Below are 26,299 nucleotides of genomic sequence, written 5' to 3'. Positions count from 1 at the left end.
TAGGTCATCATTAAAAGGATAAAGAGTGTGGGGCCTAGGATTGACCCCTGTGGAAGCGTCCTAGACAATAATGATAAAATTGATAATAATAATGATAATTGTGTACTATACTGAGGGCTGGGTCCTTTAAGTTAATAAGGTCAGTCATCCACCCTTATGTTACTTGGGGCTCACAGTCTTAAAGGTGGGAGAACCAGTAATCAATTCCCATTTTACAGATGAGGAAACTGAGACCCAGAGAAGTTATTGACTTGCCCAAGGTCACCCAGCAGGCAAATGGCAGAGCCAAGATTAGAACCCAGGTCTTCTGATTCTCGGGCCTATAGCACTAGGCCACATATGTTATGCTTTATCCACTCCCTTCCCCATGTTCGACTCCGAACAACTCTTTTGAGAACATCTCTCAAAACCAACCAAATACCCCCATTAATCTGATTCAACCATATTTTCCTGGTTCCTTGATTACTTTGTTCTTTAGGGCTAAGTCAAAAACCGTACTAAAGTCAAAGAGTTTTATTCTGTCATTTGCTTCTCTCCGCACTGCCCCCTCTCTCCCCCTTCCCCTTTCCCCAAATCTACCGGGCTTGTCATTCTGACAGAGAAGGAAATTAGTTTGACAGGATTTATTCTTTGCAGAGCCATGTTGAATTTTACCTTGAACTTGTGTGATCTTCTGGATTGCTTGCAAATTGATTTTCGACGATCTGTTCCAGTATTTTTCTAGGCATGGGTGGTAAATTGATGTGTCTGTAATTTCCAGAGTTTTTCTTTTCCTCATTTGAAAAGATTGGCACCGCATTTGCCCTTTTCCAATATTCAGTCACCTCCTAACCTTCTGTGGGCTCTTGAAGATAATTGCTAATGGCTCGATGATGATTTCAACCTAATTCCCTAAATTCCTTGTGACCTTAGCAGGGATGTCATTGAGACCTGCAGATTCGAACCGGCCTTTCCCACTATTTCCAAGATTATGATGGCGGATGCATCCAGGGGCAGTCAATATTACTTTGTTGAAGAGCAATACCTGGGTTGAATTTGGAGTTTTTTAACAAATTATCTTGTTAAATCAGTCAATTTATGGAATTTACCGAGTATTTACTGTCTGGTATAATTAATAATAATAATAACTGTGGTATTTATTAAGCACTTAATATGTACCAACCACTGTAGAACAGTGGTTAGAAAGCACTGCAGTAGCTAGTCAGGTTGGATATAATCCCAGTCCCACAAAGGACTCGCAGTCTTAATCCCATTTTATTGATGAGGTAGCTGAGGCACAGAGAAGTTACGTGACTTGCCCAAGTTCATTTGGCAGACGTGTTGCAGAGGCAGGGTTAGAACCCATGTCCTCTGACTCCCAGGCAGTTGCTCTTTCCACTAGACCACGACCATGTTCTCTGCCCATAAGGAGTTGTCTCTCTGTCTCTCTTGTTCTCTCTCTTTCTCTCTGTCTCACTGTCTCTCCTTTCCCTCCCCATTTCTTCCTGGTGATGGCCAGGCAGGGCAGAACTAAGAGGACAGACATCAAGCCCATTTGGGGGTGTTCTATAGGGTTGATGAGAAGTCATTGTTCAGGGAAGTAGTGTGGCTTAGTGGAAAGAGATGCACCAGTGAGACAGAGAACCTGGGTTCTAATCCTTCTCTGCCACTTGTCTTCGGTGTGACCTTGAGCAAGTTGCTTCATTTCTCTGGGCCTCAGTTTCCTCAACTGTAAAATGGGGATCCAGTAATGTCACCCCTCCTACTTAAACTGTGATCCCCATGTGTGACAGGGACTGTGTCCAACCTGATTAACTCATATCTACCCCCCAGCACTTAGAACTGTTCATATTTGGGCGCGGGGAGATGGCGACAGACTGCATCGATATTTCAGCTTCCCTGATCCATTTTACAGCTTAAAATACACTTCTTTCTACCAGAACACATGTTTTCACTGCTCATTCCAGGTAGACCAGAATAGCAGAATCGGAAAATATATGTCCAACCGCACACATCTGTCTAGATAGAGTGTGACGCAGTGGGAGAAGAGATGGTTTTTTGTGTGCATGTATGAAGTGTGTTACTCCAGCTTACATTTTCCATATTGTCCCCTTGTTATAGGACCTAGAAACTTCGTTCTTTTTTTAAAAAAATTAAAGGCTCAGAGTATCCCAGAGATCATCCCCTGCCCCTTTGTAGCCTCCAATAAGGTTCCAACTTTAAATATTCCACTGGGGTAAGCAATAATGGGTGTGAGGTGAGGAAGTGGCGTGGAAAGAGTACAGGCGTGGGAGTCAGAGGAACTGGGTTCTGATTATGGCTCTACCATTTGCTTACTGTCTGACCTTGGGCCTGACCACTTAACTTCTCCAGGCTGTAGTTTCCTCTTGAGAATTCTTTTCTCCCTCACCCTTCAATTGTGAGCTCTGGGAATAAGACTGTAAGCTCGCTGTAGGCAGGGAATATATCTTCCAACTCTATTGTGCTGTTATATTGTACGCTCCCAAAGTGTTTAGTACAGTGCTCAATAGATGCAATTGATTATCTTGTAGCTACTCTAGCACTTTATACAGTGCTCAGCATATAGTAACTGCTTACATAGTGTGTTTCCTTAGAAAACAAAAATATCCATTTTTTTCCTGAGCTGCACCATGCAGAAATGACCAACCTATTTGAAACTTTCTTTCTCTGCAAAGAAGATAAGGCAATGGAGGATACTTTCTTTCCTATTGATAGTTTTTTTAGGAAACATTGGTCTAAAAACTTCATGATGAAAGAAATACTGGCCACCCAAAAAGTTAGAGCTTAAATAGAGCTTCCAATTCAAAGCCATGCTTCAACCTAAGTATATATTACTTGATAAGGTCTATAAATAGGCTTTTATCTTCTTCTTTAGATGATTCCCCCCCCCACATGTTTGTTTGTAGCTTCCCATTTGCAGGACAAGTAGAGCTCATGTAAATAGTTCAGTTCCAGTAATGAGCCTTTTTTTTTAACTTGTTAAAATGGAGTCTTTTACTGTGCTGTGCTTTGTCTTTGTAGAGAGTGTTGGCATCAAATTGAGACAGTAGGTCAAACCTGTCAAATCTGCATGACCTTCCAGAGGCAAAGGGCAGCAGAATTTTGGAATCCAGACATTCCAGAGCCTGTTTATCCTCTGTGGCTTATCCCCTAAATTTGAGTCCCTAAATAGTCTGTCCAATAAGATGACATTGGGGGGAGGAAAGAATCAAAGTAGTCCAAATTTAGTTGCAGTCTTCAGTAGCACCTGATCTTTTTTTTAATGGTATTTGTAAAACACTTACTATATGCCTGACCCTCTAATAATAATAGTATTATAATAATAATAATAATGTTGGTATTTGTTAAGCGCTTACTATGTGCCGAGCACTGTTCTAAGCGCTGGGGTAGACATAGGGGAATCAGGTTGTCCCACATGGGGCTCACAGTCTTAATCCCCATTTTACAGATGAGGGAACTGAGGCACAGAGAAGTTAAGTGACTTGCCCACAGTCACACAGCCGACATGTGGCAGAGCTGGGATTCGAACTCACGAGCTCTGACTCCAAAGCCCATGCTCTTTCCACTGAGCCACGCTGCTTCTCATTGTTGAGCGCTTATTCTGAACCAAGCACTGTTCTAAACTCTGGTGTAGATACAAGGTAATCAGGTTGTGCCATGTGGGGCTCACAGTCTTAATCCCCATTTTACAGGTGAGGTAACTGAGGCATAGAGAAGTTAAGTGGCTTGCCAAGGTCACACATGGGACAAGTGGCAGAGCCGGGATTAGAACCCACATCCTCTGACTCCTAAGCCTCTGCTCTCTCTACTAAGCCACATTCCTTCCTGGTATTTGTGAAGTGCTTACTATGTGCCAAGCACTGTTCTAAGCACTGGGGTGGATACAAGGAAATCAAGTTGGACACAGTCCTTGTCCCTTATGGTATTCACAATTTGATCCCGATTTTACAGATGAGGTAACTGAGGCCCAGAGAAGTGAAGCAACTTATTATTATGGTATTTGTTAAGCAGTTACTATGTGCCACCCACTGTTCTAAGCGCTGGGGTAGATATAAGTTAATCAGGTTGGACACAGTCCCTGTCCCACATGGGGCTCACACTCTTATCCCCATTTTCCAGAAGAAGTAACTGAGTGACTTGTCCCAGGTCACACAACAGACAAGTGACAGAGTCGGAATTAGAGCCCAGGTCGTTATGACTCCCAGGCCCGGGCTCTAACCATTAGGCCACGCTGCTTCCCACTGCTAGTTGGGAAAGACCAGACAGAACCGAGCTCTAATACGTTCCTTGTGCAAATTATTTAGCTCTAGGTTCTGTCTTCCGGGGACAGTGCCCACCAGCTGACTAGGGGTGTTTCTGACACTCCCGTTATCACAGTGGTAGACTCTCAAAGCTTGCAGGCCACCCTCGGCTTCTCTCTGTCGGGTAATCACCGACACTCCTGGCAGCTTCTTTTCCTGTGAGCATATCTGAAATTTATTCTGGAAGGTATGTTCATTCTAGAATCCTGTTAGAAAGCCTCAGAAGCCCAATACCCCGGGCAAAAAGTAAAATTGAATCTCTGCAGTGGGAAGTGTGCAGAAAAAGGAGGAGGATGATGATATGTATATATAGCGTCTTTTTCCCGTTGATGGTTTAGTGTTCTGCTGATGAGTCAGTACTTTTAGTCTCTTCCCATCCCGCATCTTTACTTTCTCTGTCTTTCCTCCCCTCTTTCTCCCCAGGGAAAAGAGGTTCTTGGATGTGAAATATTTATCTAAGGCTCTGTGGCCTTCTATCACAATTAAATTGAGGATAATGTGGGCATTTAGCTGGGCATGTTGCATCATCTGTGCACTTGGTAACCATCCCTCAGTCTCACCACATTTATATATATATCCGTAATCTATTTATTCTGATGACTGTCTGTCCCTATAGACTGTAAGATTACTGTGGGCAAGGAACTTGTCTACCCACTATGGAGAGGATGTACTCTCCCAAACGCCTAGTTCAGTGCTTGGCACCCAGTAAACATTTAATCATTATCATTATTATATTTAAGTGCTTACTATGTGTCAAGCACTGTTCTAAGTGCTGGGGTAGATGCAAGTTCATCAGGTTGGACACAGCCCCTGTCCCACTTGGGGCTCACCTTCTTAATAAATACCACTGATTGATTAAAGAGTGTGTCTCTTAAAATGGTTTCTCTTTAAAAGAAATGCTAAACATTCCTTGCCCCAAGGTGAAATTCAGAGCATTTTCAGCGTAGGTTTTCATTTGTCTGGGATCGTTGAACTGTAGTAGAGCTTGAAAGAAAGCTCTAACTAAATGAGATGTTATCTCAGCCCCCCCCCCCCCCCCCCCCCCCCCGTTCCAGCCCCCAAATCTTTCTGTTCTCTAATAGAATGTAGCTTTTCATTCACTCATTCATTGTCAGTCATATTTATTGAGCACTTACTGTGTGCAGGGCACTGTACTAAGTGCTTTGGCATGAGAATCTTCATTGCCTCTTCCGCTCCTGTGTCACTCTTGCACTTGGATTTGCAGACTTTATTCTCCCCCACTCTCTACTAATTTCCCCCTGTCCGCTAATAATTCCCCCACCACCTTCTGATAATTGAAGAAGTATTATTTTTCTCCAGTGTTAAGGTTTCTCTTATATTTTATTAAATCTATTTTTACGTATAGTACCTGATCGACAGCCTTAACATGACAAATTTTTGGTGAGTTGATGGAGTGTGTTTTTAGTCTTTTAAGTGTAAATGTGGTTTGCTGTTTTTTTTGATCTGTGCGTATTTAAGATTTATAACCCTAGTTAATCTTGGGTCTTCTTGCTATCACCAGTGAAGCCAACACATTCTAACTCTATTTATAGGACTGTCACACAGCATATACTGCCAGAAAATTTCTTAAATGTAAGTTTGACCTTCACCAGCAAGAGAAAAATATGGTAAAGTGTTCCTCCATTTGATTTTTCAGCAGAGACCAATTTGTGCATAATGGTGGAAGTTTAGTTTGGATGCCATGTTGAACTTCTGTGTGCTGTAACTTTAAAAATGCAAAAAAAAGGTTTTTCAAGAGCTATTTAAACAAAAAGATTTCTGAGGATGTCACTTTTTCAAAGATCAAGAGTGAGAATTGTCTAACAGAAAAGAGATTCCGCCGGCCAGAGGAGCATGGGTGGCAGGGTCAGTCAGGCAGTCAACAATATTTATTGAGCTTTTACTGTGTGCAGAGCACTGTATTAAATGCTAGCGAGAGTACAGTAGAACAATAAATAGATGTGTTCCCTGCCCATGACGAGGTTACAAGTCTAGAGTACGGGTTTACAGTCTAGGCGGTGCCGGGGGGAGGTGACTAGGCTGACGGAGAGGTCGGGGGAGTTGGGGGAATGCTGAGAGCATCCGACAGTAGGGTCAGGGTGCATGGAGCCCTCCGGTGACAGGGTTCCTCGATGTCTAGAGGGAGCGAAGGGGGATCCAAGAAGGTGCGATGGCAGCTTTTACACAGAGTCGACACCCATCCAGCAGGCCTTCTTGACCTGCTTGCACTTATAAGTGAATAATAATAAATAAAATGGTATTGTTGAGCGCTTACTATGTGCCAGGCAGTGTACCAAGCGCTGAGATAGATACAGGCTTAATCAGCTTGGACCCAGACTACGACCGACATGGCCCTCGTAGTTTTCATCCCCATTTTCCAGATGAGGTAACTGAGGCTCAGAGAAGTAAGTGACTTGCCCAAGATCACACAGCAAACAAGTGGTGGAGCCGGGATTAGAACGCAGGTCCTTCTGACTTCCAAGCTCTGTGCTATATCCACTAGGCCATGCTGCTGGTCCATGGGTTGATACCCAATGCGGACAGAAATTATAGTAATTGTTGTGCATGATAAGCTCTTACAATGTGCCAAGCACATAGAAGCAGCGTGGAAAGCGGATAGAGCATGGGCCTGGGAGTCAGAAGGACCGGGGCTCTAATCCCAGCTCGACCACGTGTTGGCTTTGTGACTTTGGGCAAGTCACTTCACTCTTCTGTGCCTCAATTACCCCATCCGTAAAATGGGGATTAAGATTGTGAGCCCCATATGGGACATGGACTGATTACCTTCTATCTACCTCAGCGCTTAGAACAGTGCCTGGAGCATAATAAGCACTTAACAAATACCATTAAAAAAGTACCATTGTAAGCTCTGGGGTAGATACAGGATCATCAAGTTGGACACGTTAAGGTAGCAAATTGAGACAGTATAAGGTAGATGCCACCCACCCACTTCTCTGGGCTTCAGGTCCCTCATTTGTAAAATGGGGATTAAGAATGTGACACTTGTTGTAAAATGGAGCTCGCCACCAACCCTTTGCCCACCACGTCCATCTAGCCTGGAACTCCCTCCCCCTTCACGTATGACAGACCTTCCCCGACTCCTCCTCCTTTCTGTGACACCTAATCACTTGGATCTGGACCCTCTAAACCCTGGAGATTCACCCGGCCCACAGCCTTTAGGTCTATATGTGTAATCCATTTTAATATCTATCTCCCCTTCTACACTGTAAGTTCCTCGCTGGCAGGGATCACAGCTACTAACACTGCTTATCTCCCCTATTTTCTCTCCGCTCTGGGTCGCCCGTACACTTGGATCTGGACCCTTCAAGCACTTAGGTGGCTTAGTGGAAAGTGCACGAGCTTGGGAGTCAAATGACGTGGGCTCTAATCCTGGCACCGCCACATGCCTGCTGTGTGACCTTGGGCAAGTCACTTAACTTCTCTGTGCCTCAGTTACCTCCTCTGTAAAATGGGGTGAAGACTGTGAGCCCCAAGTGGGTCAACCTGATTATCTTGTATCTACCCACTTAGAACAGTGTTTGACACATTGTTAACACATGGCTTAACAAATGCCATCATCATTACTATTATTATTACTTAATAATGTTGGTATTTGTTAAGCGCTTACTATGTGCAGAGCACTGTTCTAAGCGCTGGGGTAGATACAGCGTAATCGGGTTGTCCCACATGAGGCTCACAGTTTTCATCCCCATTTTACAGATGAGGTAACTTAGGCACAGAGAAGTGAAGTGACTTGCCCACAGTCACATAGCTGACAAGTGGCAGAGCCAGGGTTCAAACCTGTGACCTCTGACTCCCAAGCCTGTGCTCTTTCCACTGAACCACGCTGCTTCACTTCACTTCACTTAACTTCACTTGAGATTCACCCCACCCTCAGCCCCACAGCACATACGTCTATATCTGTAATTTATTTTCGTGTCCGTCTCCCCCTCTAGACTGTAAGATCCTGGGGGCAGGGATCATGTCAACTAACCCTGCTTAGTACAGTCCTCGTTAAATAGTCCTCGTTAAATACCATAGATTGGTGCTGAATCTGAAGTCAAAGAACCCCCTAGTAAACCTATCCTACTGGAGGGGGCATGGACTCTATACACCTCAACTAGTTTCCCCCTCCACCATCCCCGCCCCCCAGGTATGATTATCGATAAAGACTATGGTATTTATCTTCCTGGATACTTCACTCTCACACGTATTTTTTTAATTCCCTTTTCCACCCACGGAGAGACTGACGTAGAACAAGCCGCCTCATGCATCATTAGCCTTGAGGCAGGGCACCTCAAAATGCAGTTGCTCTTGCGATCACTACACACCCCACTCTTCATCTGAAATCCAGAACTTCCGCTGGCTGGAATTCAAGAGGCACGTACGGCACCTATTTATTAGAGGGTTAGAATCACAGGCAGCCCCCGAATTAGTGTCAAAGATGGATCCCGTTATTCTTTTTAGAAAGCAAATGTGCCAGAGACTTCCTGCGTGTGCCCTCCCTGTAAGAGTTCCTTCCTTCATCCTCCAATTCACACATTCTCTGTCCTAAACATTCCGTGGGAGGCCGATAAGCTCAGGGGCACAGCTTCCCAATCAGAGAAATTTTCCCTTTGACAGTCCTTAAGTGTGCCTTGCCTTCTGGTCTACATGCAAACTCCAGGATGGGCCTCAACTTGTTTGTTTTGGCAGGATAATGACTGTGCTTTGGTGCTTGGTCAGCTTCCTATTTATGTGTAAATGGTGGGCTTCTCTATTTGTCTTGGTCTGTAAATTTCTCTGTTGGTGATCTTTTTCTTCCATCTCTCCTCTGAAAAAAGAAACCAATCTACATATAGAACACTAGTAGAAAGACCTGTGCTTTGGACTGGTGGAAGGGAAGTCCTGGAGGACAAACAAAAGGGAGATTCAGGGGACAGAAAAGGAATCAATGTGAGGTAGTGGGTAGAACACAGGCCTGGGAGTCAGAAGAAGGACCCGGGTTCTAATCCAGGCCCTGCTGTGTGACCTGGGGCAAGTCACTTAACTTCTCTCAACTTCAGTTACCTCATCTGAAAAATGGGGTTTGAAACTGAGCCCCAAGTGGAACAGGGATTGTGTCCAAACTGATTGTATCTACCCCAGAGCTTAGTACAGTGCCTGGCACATGGTAAGCTCTTAACAAATACCATTAAAAACAATAATGGTTTGTGGAGGGGGCTGGGTAAGGATTAAGAGAGAGATGGATAGATATACAACTTAAGAAAAGCCACCTTGGGTTTATCTAGCCCAACATTTTTTCTCAGACAGCGGGAACAGTGGATTCTTAGAACATTGGGTTGCTAGCCTGAATTGACTTCCATTTTTAGGGTTAAGGTTTCTTACTTTCCCTGTACTGACTCACTGAGGATTTATCCTGGCCTAGTGGCAAGGCCAATGGCAAGAGCATGGGCTTGGGAGTCAGAGGTCATGGGTTCTAATCCCACCTCTGCCTTCCGTCTGCGCTGTGACCTTGGACAAGTCACTTAACTTCTCTGTGCCTCAGTTACCTCATCTGTGAAATGGGGATTGAGACTGTGAGCCTCATGTGGGACAACCTGATCACCTTGTATCTACCCCAGCGCTTAGAACAGTACTTGGCACATAGTAAGCGCTTAACAAATACCATAATTTTTATTATTATTATTGAACCTATTGATATTTTCTACCTACTGGCATATGTGCTTTTCACCCATTCTGAAAGCAGTTCCTCTGGGTTTTTTTATTTTTATAGCATTTGTTAAGCGCTTACTATGTGCCAGGCACTGTACTAAATACTGGGGTAGATACAAACTAATCAATTTGGACACATTCTATTGTCCCATGTGGGGCTCACAGACTTAATTCCCCTTTTACAAATGAGGTAACTGAGGCCTGGAGAGGTAAAGTGATTTGCCCAAGGTCACAACATCAAACACGTGGCAGAGCTGAGATTAGAACCCAGATCCTTCTGACTCTCAGGCTCATGCTATATCCAGTAGGCCATGCTGCTTCTCAGTAGACATTATCACTTCCTGTCAGTCCTTTAAGATCACCTCTTCCATCAGATGTACCCATAATAGTAAAAATAATTGTAATATTTGTTAAGCTCTTACTATGTGTTAAGCACTGTTCTAAGCGCTTCTCACTTGACATTATCACCTTCTATCGGACCTTTAAGAGGGTTGGTTCTTGTGTGAGGGTCTTCGGAGAGACAAGGGACTCTGCATGTGACAGCTCGGAGCGGGCTCGGTCAAATGCAAAGTTATAACACAGCGTGGGTAAGATGCTCGAACACAATATGTAGAGACGCTCAGCGCCTTATAACTTGGTTATGCGGTAAACTCTCCTGGGAGAAAATTGGATACCTGTGTCGTAAATCCCAAGTGTGTCAGTTCTGTGTGGTGTGATTGGTCATCTAACCAACATCCATCACTCCGGGGTGGGCTGATTAGCACCTGGCAGTAAGGATTTTTAATTAACTATCAATTAATGGTATTCACTGAGAGGCTACTGTGTGCAGAGCGCTGTACTCAGCACTTGGAAAAGTTGGAAGGTACATTCTCTGCCCACAAAAAGCTTCCAGTCCAGAAGAGTGGTGACAAATAGAGAAGTGGGAAGACGTAAACAGGAAAAGGTTTAATGCTTCATGGTATTTATTGAGCACTTACTGTGTGCAGAGCACTGTACTAGGCACCTGGAAGAGTACAATATAACAATATAGCAAACACATTGGCACAACTGTAGCTTTCCCATTTAGGGAGAAAAAAATCAAATTCTATACGTACAAAATTAAGAAGGGCAGATTTGGGCTAATAGGATGGAAAAAGATTGAGAGGTAACAGTAGATCACAAGCTCAGTGACTCAGCAGCCTCGTGCTGTTTGAAAAAGAAAGCTCGATGTATGAACAGTAGTTTTCTAAGAATTAGTCAGATCTCTTTTATAGTTGTGTCCAGCTGAGTGTCAACCCTCCAAAGACATTCAAAGAAGAGGAACCAAAATGATATCTCACTGGATAGAGAAGTAGCATGGCCTAGTGGCTAGAACATGGGCCTGGAAGTCACAAGGACCTGGGTTCTAATCCTGGCTCTGCCCCCTCTCTGCTGAGTAACCTGGGGCAAGTCCCTTCACTTCCTCTGTGCCTCAGTTGCGTCATCTGGAAAATGGGAATTAAGACTGTGAGCCCCACTTAGGACATGGACTGGGTCCAACCTGATTTGCTTGTATCTACCTCAGCGCTTAGTATGGTGCCTGGCCTATAGTAAGCGCTTAACGAAATGCCACTATCATTTGCACTATTATTATAATCATTCTGTATTATGAGAGAAGGAAATACACTGAAGGTAATATAGCGCTCTGCACACAGTAAGCGCTCGATTCCTATGATTGATAGATTAATTGATCTTCCAACTATAGTCAGTTTGACTATAAACCTGCATTTTCATTACCCAGTTGGGTATAACATGGTGGAAGAACAGAAGAATATTCTTCCCAAGGTGCATTACAATCCGATGCTCCCGTATTTGGGGAAGTAAGTTAGGTATAAGAAATGGTTGTACATGTGGATTCAGGCAGGGTAGCTAAGCTTTCCAGCCTTTGCCTCAGCCTCTCTGTGCTGTACCATGCGATATTTTCTGTTTCAGCTACTTCAAGGTATCTGTGAATCAATCAATGGTATTTATTGAACGCTTACTATGTGCCAGGCACTGTACTATGTGCTGGAATAGAAATAAGTTAATCAGGTTGGACACAGTCCCTATCCTACATAGGGATCCCAGTCTTAATCCCTATTTTCCAGATGAGGGAACCAAGGCCCAGAGAAGTGACTTACTCAAGGTCACACAGAAGACAAGTGGAGAAGCTAGGACTAGAACCCAAGTCCTCTGATTCACAGGCCTGGGCTCTAGCCACGAGACCACATTGCTTCTCGACTGCCTGGGCATACTTAATGGTGGATTTCCCAGTAAAGCCTATAGGCCCTGGGCTGGAGAGGTAAATATTTTTGGAGGCTGGGGTGGTGGTGGCAATTTTTCATGAGAAAAAAACATTAAAAGCACTTATATTAATAGTACAACTTGTGCAATATTTCTTTCATTTATAATTTGAAACTCTAGAAGTTCTTGAAGCTCTAGAGACTCATTGCAATAGAGGAACCATCAATCAATCATATTTACTGAGCACTTACTATGTGTAGAGCACAGTACTAAGCACTTGGAGAGTACATTACAACAATATAACAGACACATTCCCTGCACACACAGAGCTTACAGTCTAGAGGAGCAATGGGGGAGAATTCATCGTATGACTGCATTGCTCAGAAATGAGCTTGTGACTGTATCCCCAAGAGAACTGTATTTTTAAAAATTAAAATAAGATGTGTCAGTGCATTTAATGCCAGTGAGGAGCAAAATGACAAATCTGTGCCTGACACACTCCCCTGCAGATTGCACTGTTGAAGCCAGAAAAATATTCCTTAGCATTAGTAATTTGAAGGCATAAGATCAATTAATCAATCAAATTTATTGAGCATTTACTGTGTATTTTTTACTAAGCACAAGGGAGAGAACAATATGAGATATTTGTGTAGTCGTCGTATATGATTAAAATGTGTCCTTACCTCCAACCTTTTTTTTTCTGTAAAAAAAAAAATGTGACTATTTTCTTTCAGGCTGTGATCCATTTATGTGAAAACTTCTGGTTTGTATATAAAATAGAGAGAGGCAATAAAGATAGGGAAAGAGCCTGAAACTATTCATGTTATTGTATTGTGGTCAAGGTGAGACCTTTGAAAAGTGAGGTTGTCAGTAGTTTTTAGGAGAAGGAAGTGGTTAATTTAACAAATGATAGAGGAATCACCCAGGCATAGGATTTTGCAGGGAAGCCTATATAGAGATGGAAATGAGAGAAGGGAATAAGAAAAGGATTCATTACGATGGTTATATTTATCGAGCATTTTCCAATGCTCTGTGAACTCAGTCCTGCATGTAGTAAGCCTTTAATGCATACTATTAAAAAAAAGATGTGGGGGGCACGGGGGACACTGCAAACAAAATTGGTTGATTGAAGAAATGAATGTTTCACTTAAATTTAATTGTGAAAGGTGAGGTCCATAATCTTTTTTTTTTAATGGAGGTGTCATCATTCACCCCAAGTCAGAAAATGCTCTTTCCTCTGAAGGAGACTCTGGGATTGGAAACATGTCTGCCACATAATCCAAGAAGAAGGGGTAGTTGGAATTCCCCCTTCCAGGTGAGAAAGAAAAGTAGTTACTGTGTCTGCCTCCATTCGAAGCCCAAGAAAGGCAGTGCAGTTAGACAGGATAGAAGAGTAAAAAGGGACCCTGTTTCCCTGGACGAGGGGAAAATTGTGAAAAAATTCTGGAGGCGGAGCTGGTCTGTGTTTGCTGTGCTGTTTTAGGTTGAGCTTGGGAAGTGATTTCTCCTCCCTCACCTGCAGGAGAGGAGAAAGGAAAGCCCGCCTCTTCTGTTGAAGCAGAGCAGAAATAGCCCGGCCTTCCCAGGAAATAAAGAGGTGAGGTTTGGGCGAGGCGGAGGAGAAGAATGCTGGCTCCACCCCTCCAGGCTGGGCAGCAGAGAAGAGGGGGCATCGGCACCCGCCTGGGCGTGCTTGGGAGGAGAGGGCAATTCCGGTGTCCCTCCAGGGCAGGGGGAAGTGGGAGGAGAGGACAGGTGGGCCCACCTGCAAGGGCGGGAAGGGGAGGAAAGGAGAAGAGCCCCATCTCCCCAGAAGGAAAAGAAGTGGACCACCCCCAGGCCTCACTAGGTTGCCAGGGCAGCAAGCAGCTCAGCAGTTTGAGCAGAGAGAGAACAGTGAGAAGTGGCTGGTGACATCTGTTCCATGGACCGGCCTCAGGGGCGACGGGCAGGAGGTGGATCAGGAGGAAGTTTGGAGGCCTCTCAGCCCAGTTCCGTCATCCCGGCCTAACGGCCCCCCTGGATCAGGGCAGGGAGCTGGGGTGGCCTGTCAGCCCCACAGACCGGCCTCCGGCCTGACCCTTGAGGGCCACAGACCTGGCAGAACTGCAGTCCTGTCCTCATGGAAGAATGAGATCAGCAAGAAGGAGCTCGCCTCAACCCGTCTGAGGGGAAAGAGGGCTCCGGGGCAGGCGGAATCTGATACTCTCCGTGGAGTGAGGAGCGGGGCCTCCTGTCTTTTCTGTTGTTGTCGTGTGGTTTCTCTTTTCTGGAGATAAAAAGATTGTTGGATGTTTCACACCCATAATCCTTGGAAAAGTCTGTAAATTCTAGCCATCCCCCCTGCTCCCTCACTCTCTGGAGCGGGACAGAACGAAGCCTGCCCTCTCGCCTCTGGACATGCCGCTTCGATCGCCCCAAGGATGTCTGTTACTTGTCCTGCGTCTGCTCTCTCCAGAGATTCAGCATTATTAATGATGGAACTATGCGCGGAGACTAATGATTCGAGGCTGACGTTGCAAGGAAGCAGTCTAGATCTCGGAGCTGGCGCTAAGTTCCCTCCTGGCTGCTGCAGAGGGGGCTACAGAAGGGGAGCTTGGCTCCTGTCTCCTTGACCTTGCAGGGCCGACTTGGGGGATTGCTTCATTCCCGGCTAAAGAACCCTGTTCTGCACTAGGCTGGGTCTAGCATTAGGAGTGGGTATGGCTTTATTGCTGACCCCACCCTTCCCTGCCTTTTGCAAGAATCTTGTGAGGCGGGCGATTGTGTTTCTAGCTGTGGAATGACAGAAAGAGAGATTCCCTGAAGGCAAAGGCAGAGTGCTCTACACGCCAGTACAGACACATGGGGTTGGGAACTCCCAGAGAGAGGGAGAGAGAGAGAGAGAGAGCAGGAGAGAGAGGAAGAGAGAGAGAGGAGAGAGAACAACAGAACAGCCAGCAGGAGAGGTGGAGGAGGAGGGAAAAAGAAAGCAGTCGCTTTAGAATTTGTAAACGGAGTGATTTCTTTGGGGGGGGGATTTGTTTCCCCCCCCTTCCCCATCTTTCCTGACTGTACAGTCTACGGGAGTGCCTTTTTCCGAACAGGATTGACTGTCCGCCGAGTTTGACCGGCCCGGCCTGACATGATGTACCTTTGGGTGAGTACAGAGAGGGCTGAGAGGGATGAGTGCTTACACTTTGTACATATAAGGAGTGGAAAGCTGAGAGATAGTGTGCTTGCATGAATGGCCTACCCCATGGAGCCCAGATCGCCCAGCCCCATGTTCACACCGTGTTTAAGGCCTTTTCGGTCTTTTGTCCTTTTTATTTCATTTCTGGGACCGGATTGGGCCCCAGGGCCGACTCTCAGCCCCGTGCCCACCATTTGGGTCCGTAAATCTGGGCATCGGGCACAGGGAGCAGGTCTTGCCGAGTTGGCGTTTTTGATCGAATGAGTTTGATTTTACTTCCGAGCGGTGAGAGCGGCAACAGACTTCCTGGTGTGCCAGAGTTGATCCCCTGGGTTTTCTTTTTGGTTAAGAGATGAATTCCCTGGCAACTGACCTTCCTTTCAGGTATCGAAAGCCCATAGGTGGTGTTAACAGTAATCTGCATTTGTAAACTATTCTACAGTGATTTTTTATTTTTATTCTCTCGTGTCAGTCCCGTGAAGTGGGTCGGCATTATGGTTCCCATTTTATGGAGGAAGTCATTAAGGCACCGAAGGGTTTCAAGCGATTTGCCCAGGGTCACTTAGCTAGTCAGTGTCAGAACTGGAATGGTAATTAACAGAGTGTAAAGAAGTTTTATTTGCCAAGCATTTAATTCCTCATTATTACGGTATTTTTTATTTTTTTATGATCGTTGCGTGTGCGGTGCAAACTAGAGTCACTGAGCCAAGTAACCCAGGGTAAGAGCAACTGGACCGAAGGTGCTGAGCCTACCAGAAGGCAACAGATTTTAGGAGACGAGTAGTAGGGGGAAGAGAGTGAGGAAAAACAGTGCTTTTATTTGTGGAGTCAAAGAGTGTCTTCTGCCCCTCTCAAAGATGCTGGTAATGTTCCCTGGAGCCGCGAGCTGTCTCGCTGCCAGGAGAGCCTAATGGATGGGATGCCCTTGGCCACTGGCCGCTTTTGAAAGTTCCACCGTGCCCTCTGACCTCCCACCCAGATGTCTGGAATAGCAGGAGCCTACTTGGCTCGACTGGGCTGCATTTATAAAACTCAGCTAAGAGGCCATGTTTGTGAAGCTCAGAGAATAGCCTTCGGAGCCCCTATCTTTTATTAACTTGCTCATTTTCCCTCTCCTCCTTGGCCCCTCAGTTTGGTAATAATGACTTAGAGTGGAGAAATTTCCCCTCTCTCTTAAGCCGCTGGTATATTATAAAGGCTTTGTCCATAGAGGGATCAGAGATCCTTACTTGGCAGGCTTGTGGGCTGGGAGCAGCTCTTGCAGCTCTCTTCCCATCCAATCCATCTGTCTCTAAGCCTTTGGCCATCGTGTAATGGGGACTGGCCAAGAATATCCATTTTCTTCCGGGATTGGTCACTTACTTTGATTTAGGCAGCAGGAGTAGTGAGGAAAATGAGCAGCATTTAACAAACTGGGGTTAGCTAGAGGCAGTTAGTTCCACTCTTTGGAGATGAGGGGTGAGCAGGAGAGATGGTCATCAAGAGGGCCGAAAATTACCCATGTACCTCAGCTCACTGTTGGCCCAACCACAGTTATATCCATATCTGCAAATTATTTATTGATATTAGTGTCTGTCTCCTCCCCCTGGACCGTAAACTCATTATGCGCAAGGAACGTGTCTAACAACTGTCTTGTATTGTAATCTCCTGAGTGCTTAGTACAGTGTTATTGTATTTGTTAAACACTTCCTATATGACTAGTACTGTTATAAGCGCTGGAGTAGATACAGGTCAGGCACAGGCCCTGTCCCACATGGGGCTCACAGGCTAAGTAGGAGGGAGAACAGGTATTTAATCCCAATTTTACAGTTGAGGAAACCGAGGCCCAGAGAAGTGAAGTAACTTGCCCAAGATCACAGAGCAAGCACTTGTCAGAGCCGGGATTAGAACCCAGGTTCTATGACTCCCAGACCACGAGGTCACACTCTTTCTCATAGTACGTGCTTTAACAAATGCCATTTTTTTCAAGGCCCATTAATGGATTCATTTTAGACTGTAAACTTGAGAGCTTGTTTTATAGTCTCTAACAGAATGCACTGGCCGCCGTCATAGATGCTCATTCATTCATTCATTTGATCGTTATTGATAAACGATGATGTCAATGTCAACTACAATCAGAGCAACTGCTCAGAGCTTGGAGCGTAGTACCCACTTTTGGAGGATAACTTTCAGAACTGAGTTATCGTGTGCTTTCCAGATCCTCAGAGTTCAGAAAGGGACACTGTTTTACTCTACAGCTCCCAGCTGAGTTTTGAGTTGAGTGAATTAGGGTTAGCGTTATGTGCCTGTCTTATGGAGTAAAGAGCTGATTTAAGAAGGGTTCGGGGAATGTTTTTATAGAGAGAACAGAATGCAAAAATAGGCCATTGAGTTTTGCTCAGTGTTGAACTAGGGGGTTGGGGAATATATGGAAGTAACATTGACTGCAGTTCCCCTCCAATTAAGGAGCTAGACTATAAGCTCGTCTCTAGACTTTGTTGTAGGCAGGGAAAGTGTCTGCTAATTCTGCTGTAGTGTACTCTCCCAAGCATTTAGTACAGTGCTCTGCATTTAGTAAGAGCTCAATAAATGCCATTGCTCACTGGGCAGGGATTGTCTCTATCTGTTGCCAAATTGTACATTCCAAGCGCTTAGTACAGTGCTCTGCACATAGTAAGCGCTCAATAAATACTATTGAATGAATCCCCAAATAGTTTAGAGAGTATATGAACATATACTGGGCCCCTAAATGAACATGAAAACATCATAAAGATACCGGAAGGGTCACTCCCACTACAGAATTATTTGTAGTGCATTGAGGAGCAGTGTGGCTTCCTCCGAAGCCTCCGTCCCGGAGAAACCATCCTCTTACTACTTAAGTGTCTTTATGAGAAGCAGCGTGGCTTAGTGGAAAGAACACAGGGTTGAGAGTCAGAGGACATGGGTTCTAATCCTGACTCCATCACTTGTCTGCTGTGTGACCTTGGGCAAACCACTTAACTTCTTTGTGCTTCAGTTACCTCATCTGTAAAATGGGGATTAAGACTGTGAGCCCCATGTGGGATAACCTGATTACCTTGTATCTACGCTGGCGCTTAGAACAGTGCTTGGCACATAGTAAACCCTTGACAAATACCATTATTATTACTATTATTTTGAGGTTTGTGTTCAATTGCCCTAGAATGGGCACAGGCAGGAATACATTCAATCAACGCTAAGCAGATGTGCACCAAGATGTATTTCCATTTACCATTTTCACTGTACATTCTTATGCGTAAGGAAATTCCATGTTGAAGATATCTCTTTGCATAGGCACTTAGAGTACTTTGTATCTGAGGGGATTCTATGACTTTGAACAATGAGACCCAATGTGGCCTAGTGTATAGGTCACAGGCCCTGGGAGCCAGAGGACCTGGGTTCTAATCCCAGCTCTGCCAATTCTGCTGACCTCGGACAAGTCACTTCGCCTCTGTGGGCCTCAGTTACCTCACCTGTAAAATGGGGATTTAGACTGTAAGCCCCATGACTGACTGTCAGATATGGATGGGGAGGGTGTTCCAGACGAGAGGGAGGATGCGAGTAGGGGCTTGGTGGCAATGTATGTATTTATAATTATAATTCTATTCACTTTATTAATCACGTGTATATATATAATTATATTTATTTATAATAAATAATAATCAATTCTATTTATTTATAATAATTTAAATAAATTCATGTCTATAATAATTTAAAAAAATGTATTTCTTTATAATAATGCTACTGATGCCTGTTTACTTGTTTTGATGTCTGTCTCCCCCTCTTCTAGACTGTGAGCCCATTGTGGGCAGGGATTGTCTCTGTTGCTGAATTGTATTTCCCAAGCACTTAGTACAGTGCTCTGCACACAGTAAGTGCTCAATAAATACGATTGAATGAATGAATGAAGGACATGGGTCCAACCTGATTAGTTTGTATCTTCCCCTGCATTTTATACTGTGCCTGGCACATAGTATGTGAGTAATAAATATTTTTAAAAAAATCATATTCTGTAGATTCCTATTAGATAGCGGTATTACAGAACTATTAGGCCATCTGGTCCATTTCTATCCTTTTGATGAATGTAGGGATTTTCCTCAAAGTCCATTCTGCAGGACTTTGTCTCGTGGAAAGGACTCAAATACAATAGTGGAGTTTTCATTACCGTTTTTGAAAGACTGTTCCTAGGTCCAGATAGCATGGATAACAAATGGTTCCAGGTATTTGACTAAAATGTTCTTTTCCTTAATTTCATCCCATTGCATTTTACTTCATTTTGCCTCTGCCTAGGATTGAGTATAATCCAGCTGATTGCTTGCAGCTCTGTAGCCTTTGCACGTCTCATATGTCACTTCCAGATATGGCTGAAGACCTCTGGGGCTAAAAAATAGTTCCGGGGCGCAGGGTAGAAGCGGGGTCTGGAATGGAGAGAGCTTAATTGGGTCCCCATGTAATGCCTGTAGGTCCGCTGAGTTTGGCTTCGGAGCCCTTAGGGTTCTCAGGAAAGGGACTAATCAGTCAATCAGTGGTATTTAGTAAGCGCTTAATGTGTGCCGAGCACTAGACTAAGCACTTGGGAGAGAACAATATGGAAGAGTTGGTAGATGGACTTGCTGCTCACAGTGAGAAGCAGGGACATGTGGGTCAGAGACAGGGTCCAACCTGATTATCTTGGATCTACCCCAGCGCTTAGTACAGTGCCTGGCACATAGTAAGCGCTGCACAAATGCCCTTAAAAAACCAAAATCAATAAAACAAAAACCAAACTAAGGCTGGAAACACCAAAGTGAGACCCAAGAGAGCAGGCCCTCGTTTGATCCCGTGCCGTTTTGGGCTCTTAGTACCCACCACATCCGGGTTAACCTGGCGACCATGAGGTCCAGCCAGTCAGTCAGTCGTTCAGTCGTATTTATTGAGCGCTTACTGTGTGCAGAGCACCGTACTAAGCACTTGAGAGAGTACAGTACAACAATAAACACATTCCCTGCCCAAAATGAGCTTACAGTCTAGAGGGGGAGACAGACATTAAGAGAAGTAAATCATTAAGAGAAATAAATAAATTACAGATAGGGACATAAACGCTGTGGGGCTGGGAACGGGGATGAATCTAGAGAAAAGTAAGGGCAATGCAGAAGGGAGTAGGAGAAGAGAAAAGGAGGGCCAACCTGGCTTCAACATTTCTTGGCCCCAGAGCAGGGTGTCATCCCCTTCCCCTCCCCCACAAACACCACCACACACTCACCCTTCCCCCCTCCTTATATACCCCCTCCAGGGTTGGTGAGCAGACTGGCTCTGGCCTGTAGTCGTTTTCACCATATCCCACAACATCAGGACCCAGGGCCCACCTTTGAAGGTTAGAGGTGGTAGGTTTGCACCAAACAAAAAGAAACACTTTCCCACAACAGATGGTAAGCATATGGAATTCCTTAACCGAGGAGGTTGTGCTGATGGAAAATAGAAATGGATTCAAGAGGTGTCTGGATAAATTAATGGACAAGAGGTCCCTAATAAGTTTCTTAAGAGGAGAGTTAGGGATGGGACCAGAAAGTACTTGGATTGCTAAGAAGATACAGGGAACATTAAACATGTAAATAGAAACAATTTTCATCTTCTTTGGCTTTTATTTACCCCCTTAGGTCAAGCAGGGTACTATAGAAAGGGCTTGGGAGCGTATGCAACAGTTCAAGACACCATCCTTGTCAGTCAGTCAATTGTGTTTATTGAGTGCCTCCTATCTGAAGAGCACTGTACTAAGCACTTGGGAGAGTACAGTGTGACAATTAGCAGACAGGCTCCCTGCCGACAATGAGATTAAAGTCAAGAGGGGGAGACAGACATTAGGATTTTCAATCCAGCGACTATACAGTTTAATGGGTACGAAGGATTATTCGAAGGAAAATTCAAAGGAATTATCGCTGTCGGCAATAAAATACTGGGCAGGATGGACCATGCACATGGTAAGCACTCAATAAGTATGATTGATTGATTGGAGCGTTCCAGAACGACAGCCAGTAATGCCACAGTGAGAGCACCGGGTTCTTTTCCACTGTATTCGGAATATGCATTGAGGGGCACAAGTAACAGATGTTGTGAAGTCTAATTTTGAAGTTTGTCCTGTTTTGTTTTGCTTTCCCCTCTTTGTTTTCTCATTGGAAGAAGAAAGAGTGAACAAACAAGGGGAAGGTAATTAAAGGAATTCAGGGGAGCAGGAGGGAAGGAAGAAAGGACCCCGGAAAAGAGAGACCAAGTAGAGCAAGGGGATAAAAGCCTTTTTTTTTTGTCTGCCAATGTCCGATTGGCTGCCTAAGGTCAGTGGGGATAAAAAAAAAATATGCCTGCTACTTTTCTCTTTGCAGTGTGTGCCCTCCTGTTCCCGCCGTTATAATAATCTCCACAGCCCAAGTGTGTGAGCTGAATGGTGTCCCTGTAGCCTCAAAATCCTAATCCATTTTTAGATCTGCTGTGCCGTGTTGAAAGCAAAAGACATGGCCACAGTTTCCTAGATCTCCCATTAAACTCTTGAGATTTTTTTTTAATGAATCTTGCATGTTTTAACTCATTTGCCTAGGTTCTTGTTAGTCAGTCAGTCGTATTTAAGTGCTTACTATGTGCAGAGCGCTTGGGAGAGTACAGTGTAATGTTATAACAGACACATTCCCTGCCCACAATGAGCTTACAGTCTAATAATAATGATGGTATTTAAGTGCTTAGTTTGCATCAATCACTGTTCTAAGCACTGGGGTAGATACAAGCTAATCAGGATGGACATAGTCCCTGTCCCACTTAGGGGACCCAGTTAATCCCCGTTTTACAGATGAGGGAACTCAGGCACAGAGGAGTGAAGTGACTTGCCCAAGATCACACAGCAGACAAGTGGTGGAGCCAGAATTAGAACCCAGGTCCTCTGACTCCCAGGTCCGAACTCTATCCTCTAGGCCACGCTACTTCCCTAGTCTAGTCCAGTGGTCCAATACAGTCTAGTCTTGTCCAGATCTTTTACTCATCTAGAGGCGGTGGTTATTGTTTACCTGCTCTCTTATTTGGCCTGTGCTCCCCCTGCTATCCCCTAAAACCAGACCTAACATTAATTCCTGCAGGAACTGCCAAGGCACTATGCTGGAACCGATCCCTTTTATCACTTCACTTTATTAGCAGCCTTCAGCCAAATTTCCATTTGGGGGATGTATTCATATCCAAGAGGCTCGACTGATATTTCAGAGGGTTCTTTCTTTTTTATTTGTTGCCCTATTTTGGAGGGTTCTTTCTCTTTTATCTGTTGCCCTAAGTATTCAGTAATAGACCATGAACCCGTCTATTGGCTCACAGGGATTGTCTCTATCTGTTGCCGAACTGTACATTCCAAGCGCTTAGTACAGTGCTCTGCACAAAGTAAGCACTCAATAAATACTATTGAATGAATGAATGAATGAATACTGTGTTGAAGGTAGAGCCCAGGGCTTCTCAAATCCCTGGCTCTCAGCAGATGCTCATTCCCACCTACCTCTCCCTGGGACCCCAACCAACCCCTACCCATTACTGCCCACACAGAAGGCCCCAGGTCCCTTCTGACCTGTCCCCATTTTTGCCTTTTCCCTCTATCCCACAACCCTGACTGTTTTACACTATCTCTCTCTCTCTCTCATAGTATTTGTTAAGCACTTACTGTGTGCTCAGCACTGGGATAGCTTCAAGCTAATTGGATTGGACACAGTCCCTGTCCCACAGCAGGGTCACAGTCTCAATCCACATTTTTCAGATGAAGTCACAGAGACCCAGAGAAGTGAAGTATCCTGCCCAGGGTCGCACAGCAGACAAGTGGCAGAGCCGGGATTAGAACCCCAACTCCCAGGCCCATGTTCTATCCATAAGGCCTTGCTGCATCTCTTCCCCTCTTACCCAACGTAGAGTGCTGAAGAAATCTATCCCCAGAGTCCGATGGCAGAATGGTGTAGTGGATAGAGCAAGGGACTGGAAACAGAAGGTCATGGGTTCTAATCCGGGCTTCGCCACTTGTCTGTATTGTGACCTGGAGCAAGTCACTTCACTTCTCTGGGTTTTAGTTACCTGATCTGTAAAATGGGGATTAAAACTATGAGCCCCACATGGGACAGGGACTGTGTCCACTGTGTCCCCGGCAATTAGTACAGTGCCTGGCACATAGTAATGCCTTAAAAATACCATAATTATTATTATTATTATCTCCTGCACTGAACTATTTTTCTGGTTCCCTCACCGATTTGTTGTGTGACCTTGCACAAGCTAGAAAATCTTTCTGAGCCTTTCTGACTTTATCTGCAAAATGGGGATAGTACTCATTGCTGGAGAGATGTATTTATTTATATTGATGCTATTGATGCCTGTCTACTTGTTTTGTTGTCTGTCTCCCCTCTTCTAGACTGGGCGCCCATTGTTGGGTAGCAATTGTCTTTATTTGTTGCTGAATTGTACTTTCCAGGCGCTTAGAGTGCTCTGCACACAGTAAGTGCTCAGTAAATACGATTGAATGAATGAATGAGTGAAAGAGATGTCTTTAAACCCTTTTCCTCAGATCAAAGTGGTTGTATAAATAGCAAGTGTTACTGTCTTATTACTCTTTTATTGCTTATAGCTACAAAGTTTATGATTCTAGAAAAAGCAGTGGAGGTTCTGCCAAGGCTAAGCTGAGGGCCACATTAAAAAATACTTTAAAAACAAAATATTAATATGCATAACTTATCCCTGGTAGATGCTTTTTTGCTTTTGCCCCCCTTGGTTCTATTTATTCATAGCTGTTGAAATTTTCTTCTTTTCTTTCCATTACCAATTTACCTTTAAAAATTGTACCCAGAGAGGCAGCGTGGCCTAGTGGATAGAGCACAGAAGGACCTGAGAGCCAGAAGGACCTGAGTTCTAATTCTGGCTCTACCACTTGTCTGCCATGTGAGCTTGGGCAAGTCACCATTTCTCTGTGCCTCAGTTCTCTCATTTGGAAAATGAGGATTAATATGGTAGGTCCCATGTGGGACATGGATTGGGTCAACATGGTTAGCTTGTATCTACTCCAGCACTTTGTACAGTGCTTGGCACATAGTAAGCACTTAAAAGATACCATTAGAAAATACTAAATCCCAGGCAGATTGACAGTGAAATAACTTATGCTTAATGATTTGAATAAGCCAAGTAAGTTGTTTGTTTCTTTGTTTAGTGGTTTTTGCAATAGTAGGACAGGGACTGTGTCTATGTAATAATAATTGTGGCATTTGTTAATAATAATAATAATAATAATGGTGGTATTTGTCAGCGCTTACTATGTGCAGAGCACTGTTCTAAGCACTGAGGTAGAGACAGGGTAATGAGGTTGTCCCACGTGGGGCTCACAGTTAATCCCCATTTTACAGATGAGGTAACTGAGGCACAGAGAAGTTAAGTGACTTGCTCACAGTCACATAGCTGACAAATGGCAGAGCCGGGAATCGAACTCATGACCTCTGACTCCGAAGCCCAGGCTCTTTTCCACTGAGCCACGAGTGCCGGCACTGTACTAAGCACTGGAGTGTATACAAGCAAATTAGAATGGACACAATACCTGTCCCCACATGGGGCTCACAGTCTTAATCCCCATTCTACAGCCAAGGGGAACTGAGGCACAAAGAAGAGAAGAAACCGTAAGCTCACTGTGGACAGGGAATGTGTCTGTTACTGTTCTACTGTACTCTCCCAAGCACTTAGTACGGTGCTCTGCACACACTAAGTGCTCAATAAATACAAATTGACCGACTGACTGACTTGCCCAAGGTCCAGCAGATAGATGGCTTGTCACATATTGAGCCCTTAACAAATCCTGCACTTATCTCACTCGTACTGTGATTTTTGCTTTTAGAAGACCACTACTTCCTCATCTTTCCGTTCACGTTGTATATAAGCAGAAAGGAAATGCAATCGGAAGCTTCTCTTTGTACTAACCACAAAACTGGTGGGTTTTTTTTTTCTTCTGCCTTCCTCACCCCAATCCTACATTCCCCCACAACAGATTCATTAGTCAGAGAAACCCAAGTCCATTTCCCAACTTGGGTCTATGTAACATCCACGGGCCCTGCCAATTTTAGCTTTCTTTCATCCATCTCTCCCCCAGGTACTTAGTACTGTGAAAATAGTGGCCTTTGAGGATGGTTTTCAAGGGAGGTTGCCAACACACTGACTCCCAAATGAAACCGTTGAGTGGAAGCCAACTAGTGTGAGGAAACAAGGGCAGACAAAGCAGATCTTCAAAGAAACGGTGAACCTAGCAGTAGATGGAAGCAAAGGCCCCAAACTGGAGGGAATGAAAAAAGCGGTAGCCCTGGTATATATGAGATGGACAGAAAACAGTCATGGAGGATAATAATGATAATAATAGTGGTATTTGTTAAGCTCATACTATGTGCCAGGCACTGTACTAATCGCTGGGGTAGATACAAGCAAATGGGATTAGTTACAGTCCCTGTCTCACGTGGGGCTCACAGTCTCAATCCCCATTTTACAGATGAGGTAACTGAGGCCCAGAGAAGTGAAGTGACTTGCCCAAGGCCACACACACAGCAGACAAGTGGTGGAGCTGGGATTAGAAGCTATGACCTTTTGACTCCCAGGCCCGTGTTCTATCCACTACGCCATGCTGAGGATGTGGACAGCAATTGTTTATTCAAGTTTTTCCTCTCTTCTGCTTTATGCCACATTTCAGAAAACTGATAGGAAGAGCCCAATTTTAGGCCCTGATCTAACTGTCTTTATTTTCCCCCACCTGGCATATTGGTATCATTTAACGAGTTCCCGGCTGGTGAAAAGCTCTCTTGCCCTGGGCTACTAATGGCCATTTTTTCGATTAAGTCTCTGGAGAAAGAACTCACCCCCAACAGAATACCTCGATTGTGGTCTG

The 26,299-nt window shown here is 44.6% G+C and overlaps 1 protein-coding gene across 2 annotated transcripts in view; it reads left to right on the top strand.

Annotated features, from left to right (window-relative positions):
- RBFOX2 (RNA binding fox-1 homolog 2) overlaps nt 1-26,299 on the top strand; it is a 246,547-nt gene that overhangs the window by 74,668 nt on the left and 145,580 nt on the right. The window contains exon 1 of one of the 2 annotated variants that reach the window (XM_029079217.2): nt 14,962-15,375. The exons of the other annotated variant lie outside the window; for it this stretch is intronic. Within the exon in view, the coding sequence (XP_028935050.1) occupies nt 15,361-15,375 (15 nt within the window). The 5' untranslated portion in view covers nt 14,962-15,360. Of the gene's footprint in view, nt 1-14,961; nt 15,376-26,299 lie in introns of those variants that run through there. 2 annotated transcript variants of the gene reach the window in all.

This window comes from Ornithorhynchus anatinus, chromosome 14, assembly GCF_004115215.2.
Source record: "Ornithorhynchus anatinus isolate Pmale09 chromosome 14, mOrnAna1.pri.v4, whole genome shotgun sequence".
Classification (NCBI taxonomy): domain Eukaryota; kingdom Metazoa; phylum Chordata; class Mammalia; order Monotremata; family Ornithorhynchidae; genus Ornithorhynchus; species Ornithorhynchus anatinus.
This window is presented reverse-complemented; position numbering and strand designations above follow the sequence as displayed.